The 22,896-nt window shown below is 37.6% G+C and overlaps 1 protein-coding gene across 1 annotated transcript in view; it reads left to right on the forward strand.

The window, feature by feature from the left end:
* Positions 1-22,896, forward strand: part of EDNRA (endothelin receptor type A) — a 32,275-nt gene that overhangs the window by 4,042 nt on the left and 5,337 nt on the right. The window contains exons 3-5 of the mRNA XM_059826747.1: positions 12,304-12,431; positions 17,584-17,782; positions 21,677-21,829. Of these exons, the coding sequence (XP_059682730.1) occupies positions 12,304-12,431; positions 17,584-17,782; positions 21,677-21,829 (480 nt within the window). The remainder of the gene's footprint in view (positions 1-12,303; positions 12,432-17,583; positions 17,783-21,676; positions 21,830-22,896) is intronic.

A 22,896-nucleotide genomic window follows, 5' to 3' on the forward strand; every position in this document is an offset into this window, starting at 1 on the left:
GTAATAGCAGATTCTCAAAATTATTCCCAAGTTAGTAAAATCAATTATATCACAGAACATTTTTGAAATATCAAATTTCATCTGGATTTGTCAAAGTATAAAAAGGATCCTCAGCAATTCTTTAATCTGGTATAAAGTTATCCTGTCCCAGTTTTTTATTTTCCTTTTTAATTAAACAAAGCCATAAAGCAGTGCTTTTTCTGATGCAATATATGTTTACTAATGTAACTCACATGATTCCAGGACAGGCTTGAATGAACAGAACTGAGTCCTTTTTAAATATATCTTGCTGACACTAACTTATCTTAGAAAATCATCAAAGAATTCTGTACGCTTCTATCTGTATCTTTGTGGACTGTATACAGGTGCATATCTGATATGCAGGTGCATATCGGATATTATAATTTTTCTCTTTTCTCAGTAAAAACTTAAGGTGCTTCTGTTAGTAAATAAAACACTAAGTAATATAAGGAAAAATACCCATTCCTCACAACTTTGGCCCTTAAAGATTCTAGAGACTTGACTTCTGTTTACACGTGTTTTAAACAAAACATTTTAATGCATAACTTTATAATAACTAGTGTCCTGTGGTTTCAAATTGGATTTTAAAATTAAAGAAACAGTGAATTGAAAAGACATATTTTGTATCTCTATAACTATTGATATCCTAACTATTGACCTGCATTATAATGCAGGTATAGATAGGACAAGATCATAAAAATTTGAATACAGTAATGGATTAAAAATATGTATATGTGCATACATTACATTTGTACAGAGGCATGTTATCTACGGTAAAATGCAGTACCTGGTTCTGACCTTCCAGTAGTATAAATTACAGATGAGTCTTTTAACTTTATCTGGTTTGAATAGAATATGAATTTCCAACTAGGATAAAGACTGTTAATAATAATGCATGTGATTTAGTGGAAATTCTAGTTTCCACTTTTCAATATTCCTCCTGGAAAAGGAAATAATCAATATGTTGATAAGGTTGCAGATATCTGTAGAGTATTTTGGATTAACAAGTTGATGAGAAAGAGTAGCCTCTGCCTGATTTGAGATTCGCCTGTCTTCCACAGCTGTGTGGATGCCTAATGGGACTTGGGAATGGGATTCTGCATGTTTTTATTATTCTTAGCGAACTGGACGCGTTGCCTGGACTGCATTTCCCATGATGTGTTACAGTTTCCTCCTTGGTAAATTATCCTGATGTCTTTATGGATAATTGCTAAGGCAGCATTCTTACTTCTTGTGGTATTTCTGATAAGAAATGTTAAGGAAAAATGGCATGTGGCTTTTTCACAGCTGAGTTTGGGAAAGAACAGGTATTTTTATTACATGATTTTTTCTAACCTTTCAAGAGCTCTGCTGCTTCTTCACAAAGAGGAATGGAAATCTGGAATTAATTTTGCCTTTGAGGATTGCCTTTTGATGGTCTTCTGAAAATTCTTTAGAAGTTTAGTTAAAAGTAACAAACTATTTTTTACATTCCTTTTATTAGTTTGCAATACATTTTTTCTATTAGTTTTCTGATACTTCTTTGGCATTCTATAGGTTCACTTACCTTGCTTTATCGTATATAATGAGTTGAACTGTGGTCCTGACTATCTCTGTACAAATGAAATTACCTTAGCCTATATGAAAAATTATTTCTATACTGCAGAGAAGTATTGGATAAATAAAGGCTGTGAATGAAACTGCAGCCCCTTGACATCAATGTATGTCAATTCCCACATGTAAGAAGGCAGCATTAAAATTGCATTTACAAGCATAATTCTAGCTTTTACTAATTTTGAGTGCTTGGACCTCCAAAATAAATTGTTTAAAAATTACCATATACAACCGTCTTGTTGTATAAGGTTAGTTGCATGCATTCTGATACAGGGAATCATTTATAGCATTTATAAGGGAACTCTAGTACTTCTGATAAGAAATTCTATTATTATTTATAGTCCCTTTTTCATATAAACCATTCAGTAATATGTCTGTTTACATTAGGAGTTGATTTTAAAGTTTGTTAAATGGCATTCTTCTTTGTATTGCTAGGGATCCTAAAATCTGTGGCACCATTTAGCTCCTCTTGTTGAGTGACAGTATGAAGGGTGGCCACTGGAAATGCCACAATTTGAAAGTGGAAGTGATAGTCTTTTAAGGCAAAAAATTAATGGGGGTGGGGAGTGTTTGTTTTAAAGTTTAAATTTTAAAGTATTTTATACACTTATTTCTGAACTTTATTTTAAAGATCCTTTTAGCTTCAGAGACAGCCTCATGTTGAACCGTATATTAGTATCCTATATAAACAAATGGTGTCAAACACTTAATACCTTATAGGTCAGATCTTCATTTTTAGGACAAACCAGCTCTGAAATCAGAATTAGAGTAAACAAGCATTCATCTGCATATTAAAATAGCCAATGGTACAGTATTAAGATGGCGACATCATATAGAACAAAATATGTAATACCATGTAATTACAATGTAATATCAGAAATAGGTGTAATCACTTTCCTGAAACATAAGATAGCCTTAACTATTTTGAAACTACTTTCAAAAGAGAAGTAGGTAATGTTACTGATATTCAAATCCATTTTACAAATCCTTAGAAAGAAGCATCTATAAGATTATAGTAATTGAAAATGTGAGGTCCCAGGAGAATTGAATCCATCATTCTGTTAGGCATTTACACTATTAACAAAGATGGGATGCTGGGAAGAAAAAAAAGAAATTATGTAATTTATGTCAGCTAAAGATATGGTCACAGTTGACTGACATTTTTATCCTTTCCTCATGGTACAGTAGGCTCAAAAATTCCCCCCTACTTGCTCCAATTACTGTAATTATATAGTGGATTCCCCTTAGCAATTTGTTAAATGGATTGAGATGTGAGTAATATTCACTAGCCTCCTTTGAAGATATGTATTAATGCCCTATTACACTTAATTACTGCTAGTATATCCACTTGTAGTATCAAATCAATATTAAAAATTGCAATGAATTGAGTTTTACAGGAAGGGTGCCAGTTATAAATCCAGCCTTAATAGATTGAACTAAGACAATTTTTCAATCACATGTTTATAGCACCTGGACCCAAATAGTTTCTTCTTTACCCAAAACATACCCATTTCAGACATTCAAGATGTCAAAGCCTAAAGCCTCCAAATCAGTAAGAATGACTTCTTTGCAGTGAAAAGAAGATTGGGAAATACAACTTTTATGTTTTATGCTGCTGTAGAGGTAGGGTTAAGGCACTGAAGAAAAGACAGGTTTCACACCTCCTTTTCTAGTATCAGGTGGCATAGCATATAGCTGAAAGCACATAGGCACAATGCATGAAAACTTTAGAGAACTGCTTTCCATAGAGAAACTGGACAGTTTTCTAAGGCTATACATAGGCCCCAGTAGAATACCCACAGCACTACTATTGCCTTGGCCTTGCTAAAGCTCTGGAAAGCCCTTATGGCTGCTGCTGCTGCTGTCACTGGCTAAATGTTAGCAAAGCAACAGCAAGAACGGCAGGTGCCCTCCACAGAAAAAGCTGTCCCATAGCTCTTTCCTGAGCTCATGGAGCTAGAAACACTCTAGGCCAAGGCTCTCACCTGTGGAATGGCAAAATTCAGTTTTAACTATGTTATTGGGAAGTCCTGAGCTACCTCTGTTTCCATTTTTATGCAATTTAAAGAAAAAAGTTTAAATGAGTTCTATTTATTGAAAACTGACCTACATAGGCTTGACATAAATTATATTGCCTTACATCTTAATATGCTTAACTCCTTAAACCATTAGTTTATAAAGAAGTAGATGAAGCAAATTAGCCTGCTTTTAACCTGCTTCTTTAAATGTGAATAAAAAACATTTTCCTAATTATTTTACTGGTATAAAGTAAAATACATCTACCCAGAAAACAAGCAAGAGTGTTCACTGCTCAAACAGCTCAAGATGATGTTTTCTTTAATAAACTAAGCTTTTTTGTTAGTAAACTGGTATTCATGCTTACCTTAGTTGCAACAGCATCTAAATCTGAGTAGACCACCTAGAACATTATGAGTCTAAATATAAAAGGTAGCTGTCAGTAAGCAAATATCTTCAGCCATCTTCAGTCCTTCTTCAGTAAAGGAAGACTTAGCTGAGGCATTTCTAGTCATGGACGTTTTTCAACATCAGAACAAATGCGTAAGTGTTAGACCCTTCTTAATCACAAATTATTTGGCATATCTGATTACCTTTACTGACAGAATTAATATTATACATAAGCAGGGATGATAATTCAACACATTGGGACTGATCCTGTAGGCTAATAGAGCAAGTGACATCTACAGTAGTTACAGCTTCGTGCCAAAGGAGTATAAGGCCAAGCCCACAGCACACATAAAGTTAAGTGCTTTAAAAGCAAAATTTGTCATATGTGCAGTGCATATTTCTCAATGAAGTACCAACACCAGTAGGAAATTCTGAGACCGCCAGCTTAACAACTGCATTCTGGCTGTCACTGAAGTCTTATCAGGGATTCCAAGAAGCAACGCGTTGGTATCCCAGTGCGATGCAGAAATCCGTATAACTTGCTCAGAACATGACCTATTATTTGGGTGTATGTCTCCATGTAGTGATCATACATAAAAGAAATCTAGAGGTAGCTCAGGAATTGATCGTTGAGGCCTGAAGGCAGAAGTTACCCAAAATGGAACAGGGAAGGGAAGTCCATCAGGAATCTGTTCTCTCCATTTACAGACTACAGCTTCCTAGCAGAAAATGTTTAATGTGCATACCAAGGTAGGAGTTAAGGAAGAGATTTTATATTCTAGGTCTTAGTTCAAGATCCACTCTGCCTTTAAATAATGGCTGTACTTTGGGGGCTTGGGATGTATGCACAGGCAGCTCCTCCCTCGTCTTCGATTTCACATCTCATGCCTGCCTTGCTGTTCTGTGGATTTGTAATACTGTACAGTACCTAGAGACTCTAGGTTTAACAGAATATTTTAGAATGTTTGCTCTCTTTATTTTTCAATCAGCTGAACTCTACAGATAACAAGGAATTGTTTTAATTGTGCATATCCAGGGTTTACCAGTTCTGCAGTAATTTCTTAGCAATCCTGTCACTCTCTTTAGCAACACACGAAAGACAACACACAGCTGGAAGAATAACAAAAGCAATATTTTGCCAGGGATTGAAAAAATTCTTTTCAACAAATCACCATGCACATAAGCACACCTTGCAGCTCATTTCCCTGAAGAAGAGCAGCACAGCTTGAGAAACAGTCTACCTAAAAGGATGGGAAGTTAGCCAACACCATGGAACAACAAAAAAGAAACTAATCCTACTTGGTAAACAGCAAAAGTACCACAGGGGAGATGTCTAGAGTTGTTAGGAATGCTTTACTGCTAAGTAGATTTTTGTAATAAATATAAACATTTTAACAGGAACATAAAACTTAGGAATTTTTTTTTACCTGTTTGTTGAGACAGAATGTTCTGCTTCAAAAACAGGGCATTTGTTTTCTTACCTTTCAGGATCTTTTGAAGTATAATCTATTTTCTCTTGTGTAAAAAATATACATTCCCTTCCATAGCTGCCTAAGCAGGACAAAAAGACTGTAGGCATTGATGAAATGGCATGAGACCCTCTGCTACCTCCACCTTTACTCAGCTGGGCAAAGGTGAGCAAAATAGCAGAAAAAGCTGTGGTAGGGCAATTCAGAGGAAAAATGTCTTTGATGGTTCTCATGCATCCCCACATAACCTGTCTTCCTTCCAGAAAAAAACACAGTCAGTCTTTTATCCACCCAAAATGGAAAAAAGACAGTTCTTGGTTGTAGCAAAATTAGGAATGTATTATTTCCTGCAAAGAACAGTTGAAGAGATGCAGTGTGCCTTCTCTACCATGGCAGTATCGTGAATCTAAGTATAAGGAAAAAACCAAGTGATACCAAAGTTAGCAGAAGCCTGAACTATCATGCCACCCTGTTATACTCAATATTGGTCTTGTGCCCTGCATTATAAAGGTTAGCCTTGTTCTTTGTTTTCCTCTATTTTTCCTCTACTCACTGTCCTTCCCAAAGTTGAGGCTTTTCACTCGAGCAGTGGTAAGGGAAGGAATACCTAGAGAGAGGCTGTGTTCTCTCTCCTTCACCCTTACAGCTCTCCCTCTTTCCAGCAAAGTGGTGGAGCACAGCTGAGTTACACAGGTGGGATAAGCAGCAGTCTGTGGGTCCCAAGCAAGAAAGGGATGAGGATCGTCCTACAATGCAAGTGTCTCTTGGATATATGGGTTGTAGGAAGAAGAGAAAGGCTTGAGAACATGCAGTGAATTCTTGTCCTATGAAGTTTCATGGGGACAGAAGGGTCCCAGCTGAGTCACAGAATCAAAATACCACAATCAAAATACCACAAGCAGGAGACTCAAGCCACCCTTCTTCCTAACTAACCAGTTTTACCGATCAGAGACAGGAGGAACACTTCAGTCAGAATCATCACCTCTTGTCACTTAATGCAGTCAGCTCAGCGGTGTAGACCTTGGACACTGCTGTGTTCAGTCAGATTTCACCTGGATTCCAACCAAAACACCAGATACCATATTTGGCCCATGCCTTGAAGCAGACAAGGGCAAACATAATTGTAGAACACAATTTGAGACAGAGCTTTACCAAGACAGCTCAGTGTCTCCTAGAGGAAACTAGCCTTAAAAAACAAACAAAAAAACCCCCCAAATGTGATGAACTGACCAAAACAGAGGAATTTCTCTTCTCTTTCATTCTGGGCTATGTTGCAAGGAAAGGAAATCACCCCAGAATACACTGGTTTTATAACTCCTGCTCCACAGTTAGGAGATACTGGTCACTTACACAACTAGGCATTATCTATACAAACAGAAATCTGTTGGTTTGGTCCCTTTCTCCATTACTGCACAAGTGTAACAGAAGTCATGGAATAAAGAAGGTATTTCTATTTGTCCTGCTGAAGACAGAGCAGAAACTGACTGCCAGGGTTGTGCCAGAGTTGTTCCATGAATATCATTGAATACTTAAACACCATGAAACCCAGGAGAGTATCCTGCTTGGGGTTGGCATGAAGGGCAAGCACTATCTGTATGAAACACAGTTCAGTTTCTGGGAAACTGCTGTGTGTCAGCACAACAATGGTCCCAAGTGGATACGGGAAGAGGAAGGCTCTAGAGCACTAGGATGAGATCAGAGCAGGAAAGGGCAGGTATGAAACCTTTGCTTTCATCCTCAGTGCCATGTGGCAGAGAGAGAGGACCTCCTGACATGTAGTTGAATTGAAGCAGTTTTTATAGAGCAGCTCAGAGCCGGTTCATATCCAGCATCTAACCCAGTCCACCTATTTTGGGCTGAGCTCCAGGGTCATCATCTGCCTGTAAACACACAGTATCAGCCTAGTATGAGATAAACACTGTGGATGCACATGAGCATGTCCTGGTGAATACTCATGTGGTTGGATTATAACATGCTCTCTTTTAGACTATCTATAAATTGCTTGGGATGCATAGTGGGACTTTATCTGTGTTTTGTACATCAGCTAGCATACTAATGGGGGTTAGAAAATAGCAACAGCATTAGAATAAAATCAACTGAGTGACATTTAAAAATCATTGCAAAGGAATGTTCTCAGCACTGCTGTCTTGTTTGTTTCAAGCTGCAGCGTCAGGGCAGAGAGGCCATATAAAGCAGCAGAGAAGGGGGGATGCTCAAGGAAGCTGTGGCTGTGGTCACTTTGCTGAGGTTTTTTAAGACCGACAGTAGAACCTTGAAATCTTTGTTTCTGATTTCAGTGTAAAAATATGCTGTTGACTCTTTTCTTGCTCAGGAATTGCACCACAGTTGAACTGTATGAAACACTCCTAAGATGCAAACTGCACAAGGGGAAAAGTGCATTTCCTTTGCCGCATGTCTTATTTTGAAACCTCAGAGATTTCGTGAGTGGGTTTGCAAAAGCACGATCCATTTGAGCAACTCACGGAGAAGTGGGATACAAGTTGGGATAATCGGCCTGATTCCTCCTATCCTTGTACCTCGAGAGAAAATGTAATCTGCTAAAATTCTATACTCATTTTGTTTGGCTACTAAAACATGCAAAAGCACTGGAAGAGCAGAGCCAGTAGTCCCAGTTCTCATATTGCACCTAAGTAAATCAGGACTAATTCAATTAAATTCCTGGGCCCATTCTTTATACAAAATAAATGTGTTATTTCCCTCTGAAGTTTCTGTACCCTGCTAGGGCAGAACAGAGGGCAATGGACTTGTTTTGATGTAAAATTAGTAAAACCAAAGACAGGATCAGATTTGCCAACTAAAAATATCTGCAGAAGAAAAATCTGGCACCTGATCCAAGGGGAAGTAATGAATGCATAGCTGATGCGGAATGATAATGGAGTATACCCATGGAAATCATTGCAAAGTTAATCTTAAAAATCAAATAACTTAATTCTGATCCCAGTGATTTTGATTAAAATCAACTTGAAAAGAATGTCTAATGATTTGGTACTGATGTTACTTTAATTAGTGGAAAAGTGTAAGAAACAAAAGGAATAAAATACTTTTAATCTTAAAAAAGGAGAGCTTCCTGGGGTGTGGGGAAGATGTGTACATGCTGGAACCATGATGAAGCTTCCCTGTGAGGAGTAATGAGTTAGTGAACCTTTTTCAAGTACAACACTTTCCTTTTTGAAGCTAATATTTGCCTTGTAGTAACAGAGTTTCACAGCCACTACAAAGTGCTTGTTCATGTCTATTGCCGGGTATATGCTACAGCCACCATCAGTGCACATAAATGAATAGGTGGCTATCTTTCAGTTGCCTTTTAAAGTGTCATCTATAATGATAAATCAGGTTTGGGGCTCTGGCTGGCACAGGGGATTGACAAAAGTCTGCTAGGGGCTCTTTTCCCTGGCAGTGCCATTTATAATTTAGCCTTAATCCAGTGGTGCCTGAAAACTATACTGATTTTACCCAAACCCAGACTAGAGTCTGGAGCTGAAATTCCATGTGACTACAACTTGCTGGAGAATTACCACGGATTCAGATCGCCCCTTCTTTTTCCAACATCTTTTCTGCAGCCCCAACGTAAACTAAAGCCTTATGCAAGAGTTCTAGGCAAAAGGCAAAAATATGCCCTGTAAACATTTGTTACAATATTGTGAATCTATCTAGAAAATAATTCTGCTGGAGCTTTCAATGTATTTTGCTCAGTCTATAAATACAGATAAAATCAGGGGAACTAATCAACAGCTTGCAGGTATAATCTCATTACCCTTGTTACTGAAGGTACTGACAATAGTTAAATCATGAGTCCTAGTGATCCATTTCCTAGCCTTCTGGCGCAAGGGGGATTTGCTTTCATCAAATGTGATTGTCCTAAACTGGAATACCATTGCAAAGGTGCTCGCATTTTCTCTGCTGTGGTCTTGATGGTAAATAAGGTACTCGGCTCTCCTTGAAGAAGGCAAGAGTTCTCAATATGCCAGAAAGCACACAGCAACATATAGCAACAGAACAAGAGCAAATGGAACCACATTTATATGATACTCTTACACTCTCAAAAAACAGGGAGTAGACAAACTTGTATTGATCCTATAGCTTATGTTGAGAAATCTCATTTTAATATTCAGCTGAAGAGAAAAAATAATCCAGTAAAGAATATAATGCCTAACGGGTAACACCTTTCCTATTTAACGAGCAGTCATACACATTTGCTTTATAGTATTAACACCCAGTTGGCTGAAATCTATGCATTGCTAAAATCTGTCTTGAAATACAAGTAATCAAATGACAAGACGAATATGGTCCTAGAGAGACCCAGGCAGCATGTAGTACATAGCTGCTTCCAGCATTTTTGAGGTATTATTTGGGGAAAAAAAAGCACAAGTCATTAGCATTGTGATGAATGGCTATCAAAGAGAGGGGATGTGAAAAAGCCAGATCGGGACTGACTATAAAGAGGAGATGAATTCCTACAAATCTGGCATTCAGCGATAAACATCCTGTAGTCTACAGCAAAGTGCTCTGAAAAACTCATGCTGTGAAAAAACAGAAAGGTAACTCCTACCTTAACAGATATAAAGACAGATATGAATTGTAACTCCCCATAGTTAACATTTGTATTGTTAAAGGTAGTGATTATTAGTATGTTTCAATTTAAAAGTAATTTAAATAGAAATAAAATGTTTACTTTGAATACTACAGTCCTGAGCTACAACCAAGATTTGTTTTTCTAATTCTGCAGACAGAATCCACCCACTCTTATTAGATGAGTGTGTTCCAGAGCCTAAGCTTCTACTGTAAAAAAATTCTAGTCCTTGTGGTTGCAGAGATAACTCTCAAAATGTGAACTGACTGTAAGCAAAGCAGTCTACCCAAGTATGAAGATGGCCTGGCAGAATAGGTCTGCAAGAAAGTAAATTCTGAAAACAACTACTAAAATTTCCATTGATTTAATTGTATTCCAAATAGTATAATCTTTGTTCAGTTTTAACTATAAAAATGTTAAAAATAGATGATTCATAGGTTGTGTTTATCATTGAAAGAAAACAAATAATTTTTGCATGCAGAATGCAATGGCATCAGACCTTGCATATTTGTGCAGATGAAAGTATAGTTCCTTGTTCTCTCCTTTCCATTTTGTGCTCTTGCCCAGGGACACCTAGACTGTGGCACATCACACATACTGTATTTATTGGAAATTCTTGTTGTGACACCAGTTTATCGCCATCTTATGCACTTGAAAATAAAACTGTTGTGAAGTTTAAACCTATTGTAGCTCCATAGAACAGTCCCAGGTCTGGATCTGACTATCTTCAAAAATTCAGCAAAATTAGGTTTTAGAAGCTTTCAGAAGCTTGGGTTTGGCTTATAATTGTTACTCCATAGTGTATCATTTGCTGTCTTCCTCCGAAGCAACTAAAAACATCTCCAAATTTAGATGGTACCATCAAAATATTCTGCGTGCAAGCCTTGTTCAGTAAGGCTTAATATAAATCCAGTGACTGCACAGCAGTAATAATTATTCTATTGTCCAGTAAGACAATTATTATTGCTGCCTTTAAAAATGTGCCCTTGTTTATACAGGGGATACAACATCCACTAGGATGTTGACAAAGTTACATATCTGGCTCAAGCACTTGGTATTTTCATTTCAAATCTAATACTTTCTATTACACAACCACTTTGACAGAATTTGATAAGAGCATAAGAACTGCTGGGCTGTATCCCACCCCGACAAAAGCTCAGTAACAGAGACTTAGGGAAGAAGATTAAAAAAACAGTAGTGCAAGAGGGACTCTTCCCCTTCTGGTGAGCAGGTTTAGTGACTTTGTTTTCCAAAAGAACTATTCATGGTGACTGTAAGATCCTTGTCTTGAGTGGAATCAGCTAAGTTAGAGCTCAGTACTTTGTACGGACTTCATAATTTTTCACTTACTATGTTTACTGACATTGAATGTAATCTGTCATTTTACTGCCAGGCACCCAGTAAAGGGAGGTCTTCTGTGACTCTGCAGTCAGTTGTAGATTTGACTATCCTGAATAATTTTGTATCCTGTATTTTGTATGCATACTTCTTCAAAGCTTTAACAGTTACAGCTAGAAAGATTACTGTTTACATGCTAATTATTCACAACTATTCACATGAACCAATGTATTCATATTTGTTATGTAAATGCCTCCTTGGAAATACTAGTCTAAACCCCAGCCACTCATTCACGTCTTTCCAAGTGGATACTTTTCTGTTGCCTTGCAGTACAGCCCACATGTATGTATCATGGTAGTCCTTTAAAACATAATACGGAGCAAATTATGTATGTACAATATTTTCTCCACACACTTAAGAATCTGGCAGTGAACATTGTCATGAGTTACACAGTGGTACATTTACAATGACAAGAATCTACTTGTGTGCAGCATGAGAATTTGGCTCTGAGGTATTTCTTTATGAACTGTGAGTTATGCTTTGGCTGCTTGGTTCTGGCACATGGTAATTGCAACCATTTATGACAGGGTTGAGTTAGATTTTCATTATTTAATAATGGTGGCTGAAGCACAATAATAAAAAATCTTTTAACAATGCAAGTTACTATTACAACAGTACGAGGTCACCACCTAAGTTTCAACTTTGACCCTCTGTGCTTCTATAGTAGCAGTTACTTCCCAGATTCACTCAGTACTAAGGATATGCTTGATGTATGGAGAATTCAAGGTTACAATGGCTGTGTCTAAGACAAGAAAGAATTACAATTGTAACATACTTGCTAAGTTACTGTTTAAATATTCTGATTATCTTCTATCTTCTCTTTAGCTCCTTGCTCAGAAGTGGCCTTTTGGAGATTCTGAATTTGGACAGTTTCTTTGCAAATTCCTTCCCTTTATACAGAAGGCATCAGTGGGAATCACAGTCCTTAATCTTTGTGCCCTTAGTGTGGACAGGTACAGTATGTTTTACTCTTTTGACAGACACTGTTCTTGCCCTTGCAGTTTTCCTCAAACTGGGAGCACTCACTATGGTCTTCTTAGCAGGCAGACTACAGTATAGATGTCAATTACGTTCTGTTTTCTGATATCCTGGCTATAACAAAGCACCACATCTGTGGCTCAGAGTATAATATGAAGCCATTGGACTAATTAACTTTACATTTTTTTTAAAGGTATTAAAAAACTCTAGTAAAGCATTATTTCAATTTCCTTTACCAGACAAAAATTTATTGGGATTTGACTCAGTATTCAGACTTCTTTCTTTCATATGACCTCATGTTTGTTTTGTATTTGAACAGGATCATAATCTTTAGTCTTAAAAACAATTTTTTCAATTCACTGCTTATGGACCATAATTACAGTGTTTTATTTTGATAGCTTTTATAATTAACTGAGTTTTATTGAAAAACACGTTGGAAACTTGCTTTGATAGTTTGACGTTGATAGTTTAAAAATTAATGCCTCTGCTAAAAGTGCTCAGGAAGATACATAAACTTTTTGATAGAACAACAGCTAAGATGCTTTTGAACATTATTCTTTTATGCTTTTTTTTCTTCACACATATAAGGCAATAGCAGATGAAGACTTCATTTCTGTAAAAGCTATTTTTATTGGTCTTGACTTTACCTGATCATGTTCTACTCCAAAATACCAGTAATTCTGATACAGAAAATACTGATAAATAAAATACAATATGTGTATTAGTACAGTGATGCAAAGGTAAAAGAAACTTTAAAATCAATCTTGGTTTGTTTTTACATAAAAAGTTGATGTACAAGGTTTGCAACGGATGAGTAACTTAGTAGCATCCATACCTGAAATACAGTTCCTCACTGCATTAGTAAGTCATTAGCTGAAGCCAGAAACAAAAAAATGTAACACAGGCAAGTGTTCTATTTCCATTTTTGAGTCTGAGAACTATAAAAAGAATTCTATTTCTCAAACAATATCTGCCCAGCATAAAATACAATCCCATGGACTGCTCTAAGGAATAAATCCTAGATCAAGCACATATGAAACAGAGAGTTTGTGAGATAAGTTGAGACCAATGCAGTTTCACCAGATTTAGTCCTACTGTTACATACATTTTCATAAACTGGAAGTAACTCAGCTGAAGCTACCTCTTTATATATGCATATGTATTTCTTTACAAGCACTGATTTGCTAATCCTTACAACAAACAAATGCTGTTTCCATTTGAGTATAAAGTCTTGTATGGGATCAGACTCAGACTATTTAATTTCCTCCCCCAGTTTACACGCTTTGCCAAGGACATATTCTTTATCATCTGGTGCTGCTCTAGTAAATGGTTGCAGAGAATGTGTGTTAGAAAACAGATGTATACAGCCAGATTCTCATATTGGCTAACATGAAGTGAATCTAGGTTAAATCACCATGAAATCAGGATCTGAGAGCACCTTCAGCAAGTTAGGTCGGGCGCTGGAAGTGGCATAATCACATTAATACAAAATTCCACATCAGCTAATGTTTACTTTTTAGTATGGAAAAAGAGTAAATATGGAATTGTGTGCTGTCACAGCTGGACTGTCTCTGGTCTACATGCGAGTTTTTTTTTTTTTTTTCTTAAAGAAGCTCCTGAAAACTATCTCATTTATAGTTATTTTGGGTGTCTATATATGGAATTGCATTCTATGAGGTAGAAAAAGATAGAGTCAATCGGTACAACAAATTCAGAGCTCCATAGCTTTGATAATTGTGGAGTCTCTGTCCTCTTGCAGACTACAGCCTTAATTTAGAACAAGATTTTTTTTTCCTACGACTGTTCTCTGTGCTAACTACCTCCTATTGTGAAACTCCACTCATCATAACTACTGCCCCTCGCACAAAGTGACTTGCACTGACAGTGTATCAAGGTTTAACTGTGCATGCCCAAGGGGAACAATGTCCTCTCACACGTGGAGAGGGTTTTAAGAGGCTGACAGAAAACACCAAACCAGCCATTCACCCTTCAGAGGAAGCTCACGTTTGTTTCAGATGCCTCTCAGGCATTTTTAAACTCCAGGTCACGATGGTGACGATAGTCTGACTCTTTTTCTAAACAGTGCCTGATTGTGACTAAGAGGAAGGATATTTCCCTTCCTGAGCTTTTACTCTTGCTTATGTCTCGGGCATAATGATTTTGATGAAGAAATTATTTTAATAAGAAGAGTGAAGATATGAATCTCATTTAATATGTATACACCCTCTTCTTGCCTCCTCTGCATACCAAATTGCACAGAACAGTAATCTCAGGGTGGTTACTTTCATCTGGCCCAACTTCCAGTAAGTGTATTAGATAAGTCAAGATTTTACCACTAAAACAAAGCTCTAAGAGCTTTCTTGTATTAAGAGCTTTGCAATCAACACACTACTGGCTATCTTTAAAATTAACAGCTGTGATCTCTCAGAACGAACAGGAATAGATCAGTATCAGCAACAGTAGTGTCATTTAGGAACAGTTCTGACACTAATCTGGACAGTGACTGCTTCTTACGTCCTTGATCAAGTCTCTTATCTTTTCTGTATTGCTTTTCCGTCCTATAAAGGGCTACTAGTGGGCCATTTAAACAACTAATTTTCTAATGCAGTCAAAAGGAACAGGGAAACAAAAGCACCTACTCTGTACAACAGCAGGCATAGGGGACGGATAGTCCACACACAAGCTATAGCCCATGATTTAATTTTCATATACTCCTTGATTTCATTTCCTAAGGCCTTCAATACATTTTCTTCTTTAATTCTGATTAGATATCACTATGGTAAAATTAATACAAATTGTTCCAAAAACTAATCTGAGCCACAGCAAAAAAACCACAACCATGCTGCATTAGTGAGACCAATACGGGAAGGCTAACTAGAGTTCTAGAATTATTCTTTACGAAAGAATGATGAAATCACAGAAAGGGCGTAGGAAAGCAACAGCAATGATTCAGTGGCCTTTCAGATCTCAATTTGTTGCTTATCAAAAACGATACTTAAGAAGCCACTTAAATATATATCCAAGTACTGAAATACAGATGATGTATCAGATATCCATGGGGTCTTTAGCTTAGCAAAGAAAAATAAAAAATGAACCTATAGAACAAGGTTTCAGCCAGACAAATTCCAAATGAAAATAAGGTACACATTTTTAACAAGGACGGTGATTAAATACAAGAAGAAACCACCAGGGAAAGGCAAAGGTGTCCTGCTCTTAATGTTCTCAGATCAAGACAGGATGTCCTTCTGAAAGAAATGCTTTAAGCAAGTTATAATTAGACAGGAGTGCAAAATACTTAATTGTATGTATATATGTATACTTCATGGTGTAATGATCCCTTGTCCTTAAATACTGTGCATCTCTAAATATAAGTAGCAGGAGGGACTGCATAGTCAATGAAAAGCAGGAATAAATAGCTAAGAATGGGAGAAAAGGGAGAAGAAGAAAACAGAGGAGAGAGAGCAACTGAAGGGCACAATATACTGAAGTTGACAGCAGATGCATGAGCAGTAGAAAATTAAAATGGGAGAGAGAAGAGAAGCCACAACATTAAACAGAGAAAAGGAAATGAAATGACCTGGAGAAGAACTGACTATTTTAGACAAGGTTGGAGACAAAAGGGAAACAAACAGAAAAAAGTATGACAAAACACACACAGATTTTAGATTGGAGAATTAAATGTAATGCATGATGCATATATTTTATGTCAGTTCCTTGGCAGGCATCCTATATTTTGTAAGTATAAGGGAAATGAACCCTGCAGAATTTTCCCACTCCTAATTATGGGAGGTTTGTGGCTAGACAAAGATCCTGTATATTACATAACTCACAGAACACCCACTTGAAAAATTATACTACCACTACTTTTCAAATCACTCTTACAGCAGTGAGTAAAGAGACCAAGTAATTGCAGGTTAATAGGCATTCAGCAAATTCTGATCTAATTACTGAGCTCCTTATGCTTTAGCTGAAAATACTGTTGGAAATGCTAACTCGTTTACTGCAGTTATTGCTAGACAACAGTTAAGTCTGCTACTGAAAATTTTACTTATGGACTGGTTTGTACTCTTACTGTATGCCCATCAGTCTTCTAATTTTTGAACCTTTTGACCAGAGCTGACAGAGATGTTGAGGTCTTAAAGCTAATAAATTTCTACAAGTTCCTTGAAAACTGGCAGACAAGTAGAGGAGAAAGACCCTCTCAGTTCCTCGATGGGGGGAAAGGCTGCAGCCTGGTAACAAGAATCCTCCAGCATTGGAGGGACAGAGAAGGTAAAGAGAGGAAGAGGAAAAGGGAGAAATGCATGGGCTGTATCTGAAACTTCTTTAAGAGTTCTCACCTTTTACCAAGATTACAGTTATGAGATGCATACACATAGGAAAGCAGGTTTCAATAATTCCACTTTTTACAGAGAAACTTGCTATCTAAGGGATAAAGTATTAGGAAAATATGTTGGTTTTGGCATGTACAGACTTCTTACCCGTGCACTTCATTTTTTCATCAGAAAGGTGATGCAGAGGCTGAAATAGCTGTCAGACAGTCTGAACTAGCACTCAGTTGTAGTCTAAGGCAAATGCAGAATATGCTGCATAAACCCAGCATTTTTAACATTGAATAATGTAAATATAACAAATGCATTTTCATTTCATGAAGAGTATTTTCACAGTATTTCATTGCATGGAAGCTCACAACTTATATAGCTGTGCTGTTACAGCTGAGGTAGCTGAAGGAGATAGCTCTTTTCTATCTATTAGAATGGCTTGTGTGCCTGGAAGCTTTTTTTCTTCTGTTATGTCAGTTGATCTAGTGAAAGATATAGTCTGTCCTCACAAACCTTGCCTACTTTAATTAGAAATCATTAGTGTAGTCCACATAGCAGAATTCCACGCAATCCTGTGCCTAAGCAGAACAGTTGCAGCCACCTCTCTGCTGTCCACCCCTTGATGTGCTCTGCTGCGTCCTAGGTGGCTTGATAGCTGGCAGAGCCCCTGGAACAGGCAGAAAAAACAAGCAATACAAGTCTAAGATGTCAGCTTTAGGATTTTACTTAATATATAAAATTGAACCAAGATATTTGAATTTAAGGAAGAAACTGAAGGTTGGAAACTAATGCCTGTCTCTTTCAGGTATAGAGCAGTTGCCTCCTGGAGCCGTGTTCAGGGAATTGGAATACCTATGATCACTGCTATTGAAATTTTCTCCATTTGGCTTCTGTCCTTCATACTGGCTATTCCAGAAGCAATTGGTTTTGCTGTGGTACCTTTCAGATACAAGGATGAAGGTTATGTTACCTGCATGCTCAATCCTACAAATAGTTTTATGTTGGTAAGTAATATCCTTTCTTCTCTTTTTGGAATCCACGGTATATAGGTTAGACAAATAAGATACTGGATTATAATACGCTTTATTCATCCATTAAAGTGCAAAGTGTATTCTAAAGTATATTGGTGCAAAGACGATCAGATGATCCTTTACAGTGACCTGTCTCTACTTTCAGCCAGCGATACTAAATGGGACTTTACAACATTTTCATTTCTTCACTACTGAGGATTCTTAATACAGAAATTTGCAATTTGGGCCTGCTTAAAGTACAATCAAGAGATGTATCAGGGTAGCCAGAGCCTTGGAAGGTATTGTGTTTCTAGGTATAACACCTTGGAGCTTGTAACTGTCAAAACCCATGTTTTACCATGATTAGTCATCATTTTGCATGCAGTAGCCAGCTCTCTTGGCAGATAAAAAAAAGGGTGGAGCCATGCTCTAACATAACTTTTCCTATTCTGTATGCATTTACAAAGTCAAACAGAAAATAATCCCTCCATTTACAAGAAATCATGACTACAAACCTGACAGACTCACATCTCCAATCTAGATAGCTTGGGCACTGTTAGCTGTCATCTAGATACAGCAACTCAAGAGCAAGAGAAGTGCCTGAGACACACCAGGCTTCTTTGGCATGTTTCATAGCCCTCATCCTCTGTGCTACTGCAGCTTAACAGTTGCCAATGCCCACATTAGCTTATTCAAAGCAAGTCAGGTGAGTAGCCGCTACAGAGTTAATAGATCTTTACTGCATAGGGGGATAGTGATTTTCCGCCTGGCCTTACACTGAGAAAATGGGAAAGTGGTATCTTAATTTTTTCTCTGTGAATCCAAAGAAGGGCCAGCCACCAGTCACCCAGTAATAAAAAGAGAGTAATATTCTGTTTTGTCTCAGAAAAGGCAAATCGTGCAAGGCCTTAAGTCTTGAGGGAAACTTCGTATTTTTTTCCAAACTAGAATTGTTCATGATAGAGTGCAGGTTTCTCTTTTTTGAATGTCTGGCACTTCTCCTTTTATTGGATCAGAACATGGCTTGGGCTAGAATTGGGAAGAACAGGGCAAAAAGAGCCAGGAAATTTAGAAAACAAAAAGTGTGGATGATTAGTGTTTTTCAGAGGAACATCCCCAACTTTAGTAGGGTTACACAGACTGCAGGGATGGCAGAAAGAGCAAGAGACAATTGCAAGAGAAAGCAAAAGGAATTCCCTAATGGAAATAATTAATGCAGGTGAAGACACAGTGGAATTGCCCAGGACTTACTGTATCTTTTTTCCTAAACTCTACAGACTGTATGACTGTAGATACTGTAGTTATTAGAACATGATTTATGAAATGCATACTGCAGCAAATTTCCCTTTTGTAACGACTGTTTTTCTCCACAAATGTGCCTGGACAATCTTCACTTCCTCTCTCCCTAGGAAAAAGAATAGTTTTCTCTTCCCTCTTCTCAAAAGCAATACAGTTCAGGTCTTCCATAGGCATGCTAACTTTAATGATTATTGTTCTATTCTTAATGTGGTAAGTAGAATAGCTTGTTTTCTTTTATTAGCAGTATCTTTTACTTGCTCAGCATAACTCAAAAGCTCTAAATCTCCCCACGCCAGTTTGATTTTCAAGGAAACAAACCAGCATTTATGTCCAAGCTGAGAGTAAATGTTGGATGTGTCAGTCAAAATGGAGAGTGTTGTGTTTCAATGCACTGCAAGCAAGTACAAACATGAGATTAAACTGGAAATGTCATTTTAACCTTAACTATAGTATTTACTACCACAAACACCACAATAAGCAATTATTAAACTTTGGGAAGGATTTATGATTTACTTTTGTTTTTAATAGGAGCTTTATTCATGTTTAAAGCTATCCTTGAAAGACTTAAAAGATTCATGCTAGACCATGATTCCCAAGAGGCTGAGTGCACTAGGAAACTTGTTTAAAATGCACATTTCCTGTAGAAAACCAGTTCCATGTGGGCTTTCAAGACAAACAAAAGAATGTCTACTTCTCTTAAATCATCCCAATTTTGTGCTTTGATGTAAGCTTTGTGAAACTCAGATTCCACAATTAATCATTTACAGACATTTTCATGTAGGTTTTATAACTTCACAAAGCCAGGTCCTCACACAGAATTGATGTGTTGGTCAGGGTTGTGACAGAGAACTCTATGTGTGCATTTTCTTGACTGACAGGCAATGCTCACGAAAGCTGGTAGACTGATATGACAGGAAGTTTTCCTCATAAACATAGCACAGATTCACACAGTGCACATTTTTTTGTGCTGCCCAACCAGTATGATTCTAGTCAGACTTGGAGGAATTTGCCACGGAAAAGATAATTGTCTCCATGTATTTGTAATCCTTTTCTCTGCAGAAGGAGTGGTAATTAGATTTCCCCTCAGTACAAACTCGTCAAATATGAGGCATATTGTTTTCTCGTTTTCAGCTGGCAGAAGCTCTGTTCCCAATGGGGGAAATTCTGCCCCCAAGGAGAGTGCAACTATGCAGCAGACTGTAGCCCCTCCTCATGCAGGGATGAGGCTAATGAGGAGGAGGAAACAAGCTAATGAACACAATTCAAAATGTCCTGTGAGGTGGGGTTGTGGCCTAGATACCAGCAGCATACTCTAAATTAGCAAGCTCTGTAAGCAGCTAACTGTGTTGGGGCAGAGGGAGAAAAATCAAGAGCATTCCCTTTTCTTAGTAAATCAACCTTCTAGTGTAACTAAAGCAGATTTAAAAATGAACATTATTAAATACTAGCCTATTAATTGCATCCGGTTTTTTCATCTGTCAACGTTTAGTACCATTCAGTTTTAAATGTAAACAAGATGTCAAAGTTTGACTTTTTCAAACAGGATTCATATAATCCTCAGTTATTAGCATTTTGACATTTGGTGTGGGAACTGTGATGTTACAAGAGCACATCCGCTAGGAATAAACAAGCTAGGGGAACGATTATGAGAAAGAAGGTTCCCTTTTACACACATCCATCTCAGTGACTAATAACATGGAGACAGGAAGTATTTAAAATGTCGTATTTCAGTGCACACTTTTGGCTAAGCATAAAAGTTAAAAACCAAGATACAGTATTTTCTCAAGTCTGAAAATATAATCGTCTACAGAAAAGAGCAATTTTAAATGTTTTGTCAAATGTAGTATTTCCCATAATACATAAATGTAGTAACTTACACCACAGCTTAAGTCACAGCTAACACTTAAAATTACACAGCAAAGTGCTGCTACTCTACCAAGTCCCTCGGTGTCCTGTCACAAAAGGCAAATCATATTAATGGCTGACAAAGGGTTAAAAGTAACTGTACCACTAGAAGCCACCCTTCCTAAGCTTTGCATATATCAGACAAACACTTACGAATTGGCTCCTATCTGCCCAGTACATAAGCAAACCAACTACCAATCTCTTCACTGATAACAAAAGGTGATTAAACTTACAAGACATTTTGAATTTTCCTTTTTTGGAATCAGGACAGAAGCCGTAGAGGTAAATGGCATTTCCTGAGACAGGCTTTTAGTAAGATTTGTTATCTCAAACTGACACTGTCTATGTTTTGGCATGTCTTTTTCATGAAACTGGATTCCAGTTTCTAGAATGAGTGTAAACGTTCAGAAAACACAACAAAAAAAAATTAATTCCAGCCCAAGACAGTTTACAAGAAAGGTACAGCCAGGCTATCTGTAAGGTAAAATAAATGTTTACACTGCCACAATTCCCATTTTGATGTTGTTCCAAAACAGATCAACAATAAGAAAGTTTACATAATTTGTGCTGTTTACCAATAGACAAATAGCGGCGTACCAACCGTCACGCTTTCCAAGACCCTTCTGTGGTACTTTCCATTGAATCATAAGACAATATCTTCTCCTTTCTTTACCTTATCCACAGTTTTACAAAGATGCAAAGGATTGGTGGCTGTTTGGTTTCTACTTCTGCATGCCACTGGCGTGTACCGCCATCTTTTATACGCTAATGACTTGTGAAATGTTAAACAGAAGAAACAGCAACTTGAGAATCGCTCTCAGTGAACACCTTAAGCAGGTAAATACTAGGAACACCAATGTTTGAAAATACTGTTCTTCTCTCTTTGGGTTAGCTTAGAAATGTTTCAAAGTGTACTTGAATAGAGTAAATTACAGAAAGGAGGATGTAGGTTATTTATGATGTTAAGATATTCATTTAAACCCGGAGCACAAGACTAAATCATAGTATAAGGGGTATTGAAGACAGCATGCTCAGGAAACTAGCCAGTTTCTTTCTTTTCTCAAGTACGTATGACAGTTGTGCCCTCCTGCTCTTTAACCTCAAATCACTACTTGCTAAATGCTTTGAAATTTAACTACAAAGATTTGCCAAGAAAATGTTTCTTTTTATTCATAAAGGTATGACTCCATGGGTCCTCCCTACTTTTGGCACACTTTGATATGCAACTTTAGTTTCATATAAAAAGCAATTGTAGAATAACCTGGTTTAGAATAGAGTAGATTTTTTTCCCAGGATTATTGCACTGTTGCAGTACCACTACTGCAGCTGCTTTGAAAAGAGCAACAGGAGAAGAGTACAAACAAATGATCGTAAAGTCACTCACAGAACTGTCAGATCTCACTTTGCTGTTTTTGCAGCACTGTCTGATGTTTAATTCCTAACTGAAATTTTAAAAACCAACTGTAGCTTTTCCCCTGTGTTAATGTCAGCCCCTCAAATTCCACTCTTTCTTTCAAATTCCACATTCACAGATGTGAATCCCTAAGGCAGTCCCCCTCTGCATCCCAGTGAGTTCTCTCAGAGGTTCCTCCTCTGCTGGTTCTGTTCCAGACCAGGGCAGACCCGAAAATCCCCTCCCCTGGTGTAGATCCTCCCCTTTTTCCCCTCATCAGGCCCCAGGGCCTGCAACTCAGTCTGTCCCAGGGCCACACACAAGCTGCTCCACCCCTTGGAACCAGAACGGTATGTATATGGGCTGCGGGAATCCACCCTCTAGCTTTCCCACCCTGACGTGCAGTGCCCAGCGAGCTGCTCAGACTGGGTGCTGGAGGATGACTTCATGCCACAATTTACAAATGCTTATCTTTTTAACTATCACCTTTTGCCCTTCTTCCTTCCTTCCT

Source organism: Gavia stellata, chromosome 19 (genome assembly GCF_030936135.1).
Source record: "Gavia stellata isolate bGavSte3 chromosome 19, bGavSte3.hap2, whole genome shotgun sequence".
NCBI lineage: Eukaryota > Metazoa > Chordata > Aves > Gaviiformes > Gaviidae > Gavia > Gavia stellata.